We start from the raw sequence: 11,797 nt of genomic DNA, 5'->3' as shown, positions 1-11,797 counted from the left end.
TGGAGTATCTTAGATGGCTGCTCACAGGCTTTTAAGACCCCAGACGCTACTCACCAAGGTAGAGTGTAGAAGATTGTCTTTATAAACTGTTACGCCAATTGAGGCAGATGTTCCCTGAGACCATAAAGTCATCAATTTCTGTTTTGATTTTTGAACAATTTCAAACATGTTTATTGTAAAGCCCTTTTTGGATCACTTCGTCATCTCTCTCAATCCTGGGTCATGATATATATATTTGTTAGTGTGCTATTTTTCATGAGTGGAATAGTTGCTGGATCCATTGCATTTCAGCTATTCTTGGACACTTTTAAAATCCGTTTCTCAGCATGAGGCTTCAGTACTGTACAGGCTACAATTTAACCTTCACAGAGTTCTTGCAGTTCACGCTTTCCCTCCTCATCTTCTTCTAGTCCAGGGCAAATGCTCGCTTCAGTGCTGCATCCTCAGGTCAGTAAATATGGATGTAAAAGCCCATGTATCTATCACACAGCTTTAGGAACTTTTTTTTTTTTTAATACATATTTTATCTAGCACTTCCATGAGCTTAAAGTAGAAGGGAGGGTTTTCTGTGTTAGCTCAGTTCACCACCATTTTAACAGGAAGTACTTTTCTTTTTAACACTTAACAAGACATCTTAAAGACAGTTCACATGTTCTTTAACAACTACAGAGCATACCAGTGTACCATAATGTATTCATCTAGCCCTACTGGACATTTAGGTTATTGTCTTTTGCTACTACATAAATCTTCACTTGTATGTGCAAATACATTTTTAGAATACATTCCTAGGAGAGGAATTCCTGGATCAAAGGGTATAAGTATTTGCAACTGATACATTACCAAAGTGTTCTCCGAAGTGGTTATACCAATTTATAGCTCTACCAACTCTATTACAGATCTTTCTGTACAATTTAAATTTTATTCTCTCAACTTTAAATTAGTACAACTTCTAAACCTAAATAAGATACTTTAAGAGTAACATTTATTGAAAAAAAGACTCCTAGAGATAATGTTGACTGAATTAAGCATACCAACAAAGCCTAGTTTAAGAGAAAGCAGGCATTTGAAAGTCCATGAGTTAGTTGTTACCTCCAGTGGCCTGGTACCACAATTACACACATTAATAAAACTTCTTGGGTTTTCCTTGAGGTCGTCCCAATTTTTTTTCCATTTCCTTTTTCTGTTTATTGGCCTTGTATCTCTCAGCCATTGACACAAGATCCTCTGGGACACTCTGAAATCATTAAATGTGTTGTTAGGATTCTGACTATTTTCTTTCACTATTATAGCTTTTCTACAATATGCTAAAATGCCTCCAAATCATTTCAGCCAGAGAAATCTGTACAACTATTAGATAACATTTTTAACATCTTTCAGACAGAATCAAATTTGTCCCTGCCTATTAACCCCTGAATCTATCTTAAGGCTATAAAACCAGACTTATCTTAAACACACCTATAATTATGTACTTCCTGCTTGTATAGCCTTTCAGTTGCTACCCAATGCCCTCAGCATGCCCTTATCTAGTGCTACTTTCTTCGTATTCTCTCTCACCTCTGGGCCTGCATATGTTCCCTCTGCTGGAACACTTTCCCCGCTTCTAGGGCTCTCCTCACCCCCACTTCACTGGTTTCTTCCTCAGCAGGGCTTTCACTGACACCTCCCCATTAGATTAGGTTCTCAAGTTACATGCTCTTATAGCTCCTTATCTTTGCCATGCTGTAGCCCTCATAACATGTTTAATTACTTGTTTAACATCTGTCTTTCCTGAGAGGCAGTAGGTCCATGAGTAGGGATATTTTCCACAATTACATCCCCAGTAACTGGCATAAACAAAATGATGAAACATTACAAAAGTGATTAGAGGTAGACTTCTAATGAGTGGCATATTCTCACCTGATTTGCTCTTTCCAGAATATTAATCAATTCAGTGGCAACCCTCCAGTCATTTCTGGTGATAAGGGTAATTGACACACCAGTTCTCCTTTGGGGAGGGGGGAGAAAAACTCATGTAAATTATTTTATAATCTGTATTCATGATTCAGTTAGCAAAACAGCAGAATAAACAACAGCAAAACCTCAACTCTTTCACATTCCAATTATTTATTACATATTAAGAATTAAGGTCATGTAGAGGGTTAGGAGCTGGTTGAATGGACAGGGGAAATCAGGGACGGAAAGGAGGAGTGTGCTGTCGCAGAATGGGGTGAGCAATTAGGGTCACAGAACAATGTATGTATAACATTTTGTATGGGAGACTAACTTGAATGTAAACTTCATTTAAATTACAACAATAAAAAAAAAAGAATTAAGGTCATGTAAACTAATTTGAAATCTAAATAATTTATAGTTGTTTAAAACATCATAAGAAGATTCAGTCATGTGCCGCTTAACATCGGTTTGGGCAATGTCCAACCACATATATGTCAGTACTTCCTGGGTTACGAACGTCCAACTTACATACAACCCGTGGTTATGAACCAAACCCCATAAAGCCCATTATATTAAAAATTCGGGGTACATACAATGGCTCGTAATAAAAAATGGGCACTACTTTGCTATGCACATCAAAACATTATTATTACCGTTATTATTATGTTAAAGACGTTTTAGTGTATCTGGAAGCGTTTCTTTAATGTTTTTTATACATAGAAAGGTATATTATGTACTATATACTAAGACAAACATTTGGCTACCTGACGTTAAATACGAATCATACCTAACTGTTCCACCTTATGTACAAATTCGACTTAAAGACAGACTTAGGAACAGAGCTCGTTCGTGATCCGGGGACTGCCTGTATATGATATGGTGTTCACACAATGTCCAAATGGCATACCATCATATTTCACAGTATGTATCATGGACGTTAAGGAATGCGTGACTGTATATGATACTTATGTTCTTAAAAGGAAGGAAAAGTCCTCTTTCATATGCACGCCAGCTTAGAGGATTTGTCAGCAACATTCAGAGTAGCCACTGGATACAGCTCAATATTGTGATACTATAGATATGACGCAAAGAGTGGAATCAGAAACAGTTCAGTGAAGCTAATCATGGAGTGATCTGGTTGAATCTAGAGCAGACCAACTGGATAGGAATAAAGTAGTCCAAGCAGGTTCTGGGGAGAAGCAGACAATTCACAGTAAGAGAACAAAATGGCTTCCTGGTCGAGGATAATGTGTGAGGGGAATAATGAGAAGGACTGGAATTCCACTTTTAAGAGTAGACTGTGCTTACTCACCCTGCTCTTCCAGTGCGCCCTACTCTGTGGACATATTCTTCAATGTTCCGGGGGAAATCATAATTATAGACATGTGTGACATCATGGACATCAAGACCTCGGGATGCTAAGTCAGTAGCAATCAATATTCTCACTTTACCTAAAGAGTAAAGCCAAATGCATATGAATACATTCTGGCATAAACCAACCCAAGACATATATGAAAAGTATATCTTTCCTTATTATTTAATCAGATGAACTGTTATTGCTTACATTAACATGCTTACTAAGATACTGAAAATGAGAAAGGAACACTTTTTTTTAAACTACTAACCATTTACAACATAACAGATATCATAATTCAGCAAATGGTCCTTGAAAAACTGAAAAATTTCAAGAACCAATATATATCTTAAAGCTAAAAAACTACCATTTTAAAAGTATAGAACAGTATTGGCTAAACATGGTTTTGGAGAAGGAGCTGCAAGAAAGGGACAAGTTACTCAAAATGAATGTTAAAAACATTCCTTAGATTAAATTAGGAAATAGCAAAATGTCATCTCTGTCCGAAACATTAACATTTTATTTGGAGATTTGGGATTATAGGGAATTTCCTTTATTGTGAAAAAATCATAATGAGCACTGTTTCCAAGTAATCTAACTGGGTTCCAGAACAAAGCCCAAAAAATATTTAAAGGAATAAAAAAATTCTAGCACTCAAAATGTAAATTTCACATTTTCTGGCATCCAAACAAGAAATAGTAAACAGAAAAATACGACCCATAACTAGGAAAAAGAAAAATCAATAGCAACAAATCCAGAAATGACACCAATGATCGAATTAGTAAATAAGTTAATTAACAGTTATTATAACTATATTCCATACGTTCAAGGAGGTGGAGAAAAGCATGAACATATCCAGGAAAGATATGGAAGATAAGGCATAAATGAAACTTCTAGAGATGAAAAAAAAAACGTTTGGGATGAAAATACACTGAGTGAGATTAACAGTAGATTAGTGCAGAAGATGAATGAACTAATTTGAAGACAGAACAATAAAAACTATACAAAATGGAAGAGAAAAAGGACTGAAAATAATAAACAGAGCATCTGTGAGCTGTGGGACAACTTCAAGTGGCCTAGTATATATGCAGTTATTAGAGTTCCTGGAAGGGTTGGGGGGACAGGAAAATATTTGAAGAAATAATGGCCAAAAATTTTCCAAATTTGATGAAAATTATAATCCCACATGTCCAAAAATCTCAGTGAGCCCCAAGTAGAAGAAACATGAAGGTACACAGTAATCAAAATGTTTGAAATCACTGATAAATGTTATTTGAAGTAGACTGTGATAAGTTAAAGATGTATGCCGTAGGCGTTTTTATCACTACAGTAAAGAGCCAAGTATCACTAATAAACCAATAAATGAGATAAAAATGGAATCATAAACATACTCAATCCAAAAGAAGGTAGAAAAAGAAAAAAGTGATATAAAAAGATGGACAAAAACTAAATAGCAAGATAGTAGATATAAATGCAAAATAATCTACAGTGACAAACAGCAGAGCAGTAGTTGCCTGGGAATAGTGGAGAAAATGAGGGCTAGATTACAAAGAAACACCAGGAAACTCTTAGGGGTGATGGAAATGCTCATTATCTTGATTGTAGTGATAGTTTCATAGATGTGTATGCACGTCAAACTGTACACTTTAAATATGTGCAGTTTATTGTCTGTCGTTTTTCCCTCAATAAAGACGTAAAGAAAAGTATGGTCAGCAATCTATTGATGTGCATCAATCAAAAAGATTGGGGCGAAGGTGGCCCTGGTCACTGCTGCGTAAAGGGATTATCCTCAGACCCCACGATGAAACAATCCTTGGCTATCCATTGCCCTCTGCTCAGCTTCCTTCCTTACCAAGCAATCTTTTTAATACTCTGGCCTCCCAGGTACCATACCACAAAGGTATATGCTTCTCAGCTAAGTAAATAGATAATCATTGAAAATCAATACTTTGGCATCCTGCTTTAAACATTAGTCATTTTTGAGTTTGGCTAGTTAGTTAGTTCTCAAACATTTAATCAAGATGCACTGGTAATTACTGGTGATTGGAATGTGAAAGTTGGAAACAAAGAAGAGGGATCAGTAGTTGGAAAATGTGGCCTTGGGAATAGAAATGACGCTGGAAATCGCATGATAGAATTTTGCAAGACCAACAATTTATTCATTGCAAATACCTTTTTTCTTTTTTTTACTATGATCTCCAGCCCTCACTCCCAGCTACTTGGTCCCTCAAGGTTGTCTAGGAAAGTTCTAAGATTTTGCCTTGGTCACGTTGTGCTGACTTCCCATATACTGTGTGTTGTCTTTCCCTTCACCAAAGTTGACACTTGTCTGCTATCTAGTTAGTGATTTCTCCTCACCACCCCTCTTTACCCTTGTAACCATCAAAAAATGTTTTTTTTCTGGTGTAAACCTTTTCTTGAATTTTTATAACAGTGGTCTCATACAATATTTGTCCTTTTGTGATTAACTTATTTCACTCACCATATTGCCCTCCAGATTCATCAATGTTGTGAGATGTTTCCTGGATTCATTGTTGTTCTTTATCATTGCGTAGTACTCTGTTGTGTGTATGAACCATAATTTGTTTATCCATTCACTTGTTGACAGGCATTTAAGTTGCTTCCATCTTTTTGCTATTGTGAATAGTGCTGCAATGAACATGGGTGTGCATATGTCTACTCATGTATCTCTAGGATATATTCCTAGGAGTGGGATTGCTGGATCTTATGGTATTTCTATTTCTAGCTTTTTAAGGAGGCTCCATATCATTTCCCATAGTGGATGTACCATTCTACGTTCCCACCAGCAATGCATAAGAGTTCCAATCTCCTCGAAACCTCTCCAACATTTATTATTTTCTGTTTTTTTTTAATTACTGCCAGTAATGTCAGTGTGAGATGGTATCTCATTGTAGGTTTTTTTTATTTTAAATTGTGCTTTAGATGAAGGTTTACAGAGCAGATTAGTTTCTCACTAAACAATTAATACACATGTTGTTTTGCGACACTGGTTGCTAACCCCACGACATGCCAACACTCTTCCCCTCTTGACCTTGGGTTCCCCATTACCAGCTTTCCTGTCTTCTCTTGCTTTCTTGTTCCTGCCCCTAAGCTGGTATGCCCATTGAGTCTCGTTTGTTTTATCAGCCTGTCTAATCTTTGGCTGAAGGGTGAAACTTAGGAGTGATTTCAGCACTGAGTTAAAAGGGTTGTCCAGGAGCCATACTCTCGGGGTTTCTCCAGTTTTCTGTCAGACCAGTAAGTCTGGTCTTTTTTTGTGAGTTAGAATTTTGTTTTACGTTTTTCTCCAGCTCTGTCCAGGATTCTCTATTGTGATCCCTGTCAGAGCAGTCAGTGGTGGTAGCCGGGCACCATCTAGTTGTACTGGACTCAGTCTGGTGGAGGCCGTGGTAGTTGTGGTCCATTAGTCCTCTGGACTAATCTTTCTCTTGTGTCTTTGGTTTTCTTCATTCTCCCCTGCTCCAGACATGGTGGGACCAGTGGAATATCTTAGATGGCCACTCACAAGCTTTTAAGACCCAGGTGCTACTCACCAAAGTAGGATGTATAACATTTTCTTTATAAACTATGTTATACCAATTGAGCCAGATGTCCCCCGAGACCATGGTCACCAGCCCTCAGCCCACTAATTTGGTCCTTCAGGGAGTTTAGATTTGTCTAGGAAGTTTCCATGACCTTGCCTTGGTCAAGTTGTACTGACTTTCCCAGTATTGTTTACTGTCTTACCCTTCACAAAAGTTACCACTTACCAACTGTCTAGTTTCCCACCCCTTCCCTCCCTACTAACCATCAAAGATTGTCTCTTTCTGTGTATAAACCTTTTCATGAGTTTTATAATAGTGGTCTCATACAGTATTTGTCCTTTTGTGATTGACTTATTTCACTCAGCATAATGCCCTCCAGATTCATCCATGTTATGGGATGTTTCACAGATTCATCATTGTTCTTTATCGTTGCGTAGTATTCCATTGTGTGTGTGTATCATAGTTTGTTTATCCATTCATCTGTTGATGAGCACTTAGGTTTCCATCTTTTTGCTATTATGTATAATGCTACAGTGAACATAGGTGCACATATGTCTATTTGTGTGGTGGCTCTGATTTCTATAGGATATATTCCTAGGAGTGGGATAGCTGGATGGTATGGTATTTCTATTTCTAGCTTTTTAAGGAAGTGCCATAGCATTTTCCAAAATGGTTGTACCATTTTACATTCCCACCAGCAGTGCATAAGAGTTCCAATCTACCTGCAACCTCCCCAACATTTATTATTTTCTGTTTTTTTTATTAGCACCAGTAATGTTGGGGTGAAATAATATCTCATTGTAGTTTTGATTTGCATTTCTCTAATGGCTAATGACCATGAGCATTTCTTTGATCTACTAGCTGCCTAAATGTCTTCTTTGATGAAGTGTGTTCATATCCTTTGCCCATTTTTTAATTGGATTATTTGTCTTTTTATTGTTGAGGTGGTGAAGTATTTTGTAGATTTTAGAGATTAGACCCTTGTCAGATATGTTGTAGCCAAAAATTTTTTCCCAGTCAGTAGGTTCTATTTTTAATGTTTTGGTGAAGTCTTTTGATGAGCATTAAGTGCTTAATTTTTAGGAGCTCCCAGTTATCTAGTTTATCTTGTGGTGCTTGTGCATTGTTAGTTATGGTTTGTATTGTATATATGCCACGTATTAGGGCCCCCTAGCATTGGTCCTATTTTTTCTTCCATAATCTTTATTCTTTTAGGTTTATATTTAAGTCTTTGATCCATTTTGAGTTAGTTTTTGTGTATGGTGTGAGCTATGGATCCTGTTTCCTTTTTCTTTACAGATGGGCATCCAGTTATGCCAGCACCATTTGTTAAAGAGACTGTCTTTTCCCCATTTAACAGACTTTGGTCCTTTGTCAAAGATCAGCTGACCACAGGTAGATGGATTTACGTCTGAGTTATCAATTCTGTTCCATTGGTCTGTGTGTCTGGTGTTGTCCAGTACAAGGCTGTTTTGACTACTGTGCTGTATAGTAGGTTCTAAGATCAGGTAGTGTGATGCCTCCCATTTTGTTCTTCTTCAAAAATGCTTTACCTGTCCAGGGCCTCTTCCCTTTCCATATAAAGTTGGTGATGAGTTTTTCCATCTCATTAAAGAATGCTGTTGGAATTTGGATCGGGACTGCATTATATCTGTAGATCACTTTGGGTAGTAGTGACATTTTTACAATGTTGAGTTTTCCTATCCGTGAGCATGGTATGTTTTTCCATTTATGTTGGCCTCTTTTGGTTTCTGGCAAAAGAGTTTTGTAGTTTTCTTTGTATAGGTCTTTTATGTCCCTGGCTAGATTTATTCCCAAGTATTTTTATCTCCTTGTAGGCTATTATAAATGGTATTGATTTCCTGATTTCCTTTTTGAAGTACTTTTGTTGGTGAAGAGAAATCCAACTGATTTTTGTATGTTGATCTTGTATCCTGCTACTCTGGTGAATCTATTAGTTCCAGTAGTTTTCTTGTGGATTCTTTGGGGTTTTCTATGTACAGGATCATATCATCTGTAAATAGGGATATTTTTACCTCTTCCTTACCAAATTGCATGCCCTTTATTTCTTTTTCTTGCCTTATTGCTCTAACTAGGACTTCCAGCATGATGCTGAATAAGAGTGGTGATAAAGGGCATCCTTGTCCGGTTCCCGTTCTCAGGGGGTACGTTTCAGTCTCTGTTGAGAATGATGTCAGCTATTGGTTTGTATAAATGCCCTTCATTATGTCAAAGAAGTTCTCTTCTATTCCTATATTGTTGAGAGTTTTTATCAGGAATGGATGTTGGACTTTGTCAAATGCCTTTTCTGTGTTGACTGAGATGATCATGAGATTCTTTTGTTTTATTTATGTGGTGGATTACATTCATTGATTTTCTAATGTTGAACCATCCTTGCATACCTGGTATGAATCCTACTTGGTCATGCTATATTATTTTTTTTTATATGCTGATGAAGTCTATTGGCTAGAATTTTGTTGAGAATTTTTGCATCTATATTCATGACAGATTATTGGTCTGTCATGAATATAGACAGATACATAGATACTGGTTTTTTTTTTTTTTGTGGTGTCTTTGCCTGGCTTAGGTATCAGGGTTATGCTGGCTCCAGAGAATGAATTCAGGAGTATTCCTTCATTTTCTATGGTCTGAAATAGTTTGAGTAGTATTGGTGTGATCTCTGCTATGAAAGTTTTGTAGAATTCTTCAGTGAAGCCATCTGGGCCATGGCTTTTTTTGTTGGGAGTTTTTTTTTTGTTTGTTTGTTTTAATTACCTCTTCAATTTCTTCTTTTGTTATGGGTCTGTTTAGTTTTTCTACCTCAATTTGTGTCGGTTTAGGTATGTAGTGTGTTTCTAGAAATTTGTTCATTTCCTCTAGGTTTTCAAATTTGTAGGAGAACAATCGTTCGTAGTATTCTTATAATCCTTTTTATTTCAGTTGATTCTGTTGTGATATTACCCATCTCATTGCTTATTTGGGTTATCTGCTTCCTGCCCTGTTTTTCTTTTGTCAGTTTGACTAATGGCTTGTTGATTTTGTTGATCCTTTCGAAGAACCAAACTCTGGTCTTGTTGATTTCTTTCTATTGTTTTTCTGTTCTTTATTTCATTTATTTCTGCTCTTCTCTTTATTATTTCCTTTCTTCTGGTGACTGTGGGCTTCTTTTGCTGCTCTCTATTTGTTCCATTTGTAGGGTTAATGTTTTGATTTTGGCCCTTTCTTCTTTTTTTATGTGTGTGTTTATTGCTATAAATTGAACTCCTAAGCACCGATTTGCTGTGTCCCAAAGGTTTTGGTAAGATGTGTTTTCATCCTTATTTGATTTTATGAATTTTTCTATTTCATCCTTGATTTCATCTATTGCTTGTAGTTTTTAAGCAAGGTGTTGTTCAGTTTCCATGTATTTAATTTTTTTTCCTTGCTGTTCCTATTACTGATTTCTACTTTTATGGGATTGTGATCAGAGAAGATGCTTTGTATTATTTCAGTGTTTTAGATTTTATTGTGGCTTGCTTTGTGGCCTACCATGAGGTCTATTCTGGATAACGTTCCATGTGCATTGGAAAAGAATGTATACTTTACTGCTGCTGAGTGGAATGATTTGTATATGTCTATGAGGTCAAGTTGGTTGATTGTGGCATTTAGATCTGTATCTTTACTGAGTTTCTTTCTAGATGGCAAATACTTTTTTTTTGAACAACATAAACGGCGACTATACGCGTGGACTTCGCCGGATGGAATACACAGGAATCAAATCGACTACATCTGTGAAAAGAGATGATGCAGAAGCTCAATATCATCAGTTAGAACAAGGCCGGGGCCAACCGCAACACAGACCATCAATTGCTCATGTGCAAGTTCAAACCGAAGCTAAAGAAAATTAAAACAAGACCACAAGAGCCAAAATATGAGCTTGAGTATATCCCACCTGAATTTAGAGACCATTTCAAGAAAGGATTTGATGCACTGAACACTAATAACTGAAGACCAGATGAGTTATGGAATGACATCAAGGACATCATACATGAAGGAAACAAAAGGTCATTAAAAAGAAAAAAAAGACAAAAATGGATGCCAGAAGACACTCTGAAACATGCTCTTAAACATACAGTAGCTAAACTGAAAGGAAAAAATGATAAAGTAAAAGAGCTGAACAGAAGATTTCAAAGAGCGGCTCGAGAACATAAAGTAAAGTATTAAAATGAAATGTGCTAAGACCTGGAGTTAGAAAACCAAAAGCGAAGAACATGCTCAGCATTTCTCAAGGTAAAAGAACAGAAGAAAATTTTCAAGCCTCAAGTTGCAATGTTGAAGGATTCAATGGTTAAAAAATTGAATAACACAGTAAGCATCAAAAGAAGATAAAAAGAATACACAGAGTCACTGTACCAAAAATAACTGGTCAACATTCAGTCATTTCAGGAAACAGCGTATGATCAAGAATGAATGGTACCAAAGGAAGAAGTCCAAGCTGCACTAAAGGCACTGGTGAAAAACAAGACTCCAGGAATTGATGGAATACCAACTGAGGTGTTTCAACAAGCAGATGTGATGCTGGAAGCACTCACTCGTCTATGCCAAGAAATTTGGAAGACAGCTACTTGGTCGACCAACTGGGAGAGACGTATATTCATGCTTATTTCAAAGACGGGTGAGCCAGCAGAATGCAGAAATTATCAAACTGTATCACTAATACCACATGTAAGTAAAATTATGCTGAAGATATTTAAAAATGGCTGCACTCAACAACAAAAATACAAATAACCCAATTTAAAAATGGGTAAAGGATATGAACAGGCACTTCACCAAAGATGTTCAGGCGGCTAATGGACACATGAAGAAATGCTCACGATCATTAGCCATTAGAGAAATGCAGATCAAAACTACAATGAGATATCATCTCACCCCAACAAGACTAGCATTAATCAAAAAAACACAAAATAATAAATGCTGGAGAGGTTGT

General features: G+C 36.7%; 1 protein-coding gene across 1 annotated transcript in view; it reads right to left on the bottom strand.

Annotated features, from left to right (window-relative positions):
• Positions 1–1,120: 1,120 nt before the first annotated feature.
• DDX43 (DEAD-box helicase 43) overlaps positions 1,121–11,797 on the bottom strand; it is a 30,797-nt gene continuing 20,120 nt past the window's right edge. The window contains exons 14-16 of the mRNA XM_004381378.1: positions 3,245–3,383; positions 1,897–1,984; positions 1,121–1,234 (exon numbers count right to left, since the gene is read on the bottom strand). Coding sequence (XP_004381435.1) covers positions 1,121–1,234; positions 1,897–1,984; positions 3,245–3,383 — 341 coding nt within the window. The remainder of the gene's footprint in view (positions 1,235–1,896; positions 1,985–3,244; positions 3,384–11,797) is intronic.

Source organism: Trichechus manatus, unplaced genomic scaffold (genome assembly GCF_000243295.1).
Source record: "Trichechus manatus latirostris isolate Lorelei unplaced genomic scaffold, TriManLat1.0 scaffold00083, whole genome shotgun sequence".
NCBI lineage: Eukaryota > Metazoa > Chordata > Mammalia > Sirenia > Trichechidae > Trichechus > Trichechus manatus.
Note: the sequence above shows the minus strand (reverse complement) of the source record. Positions and strands in the feature narration are given on the sequence as shown.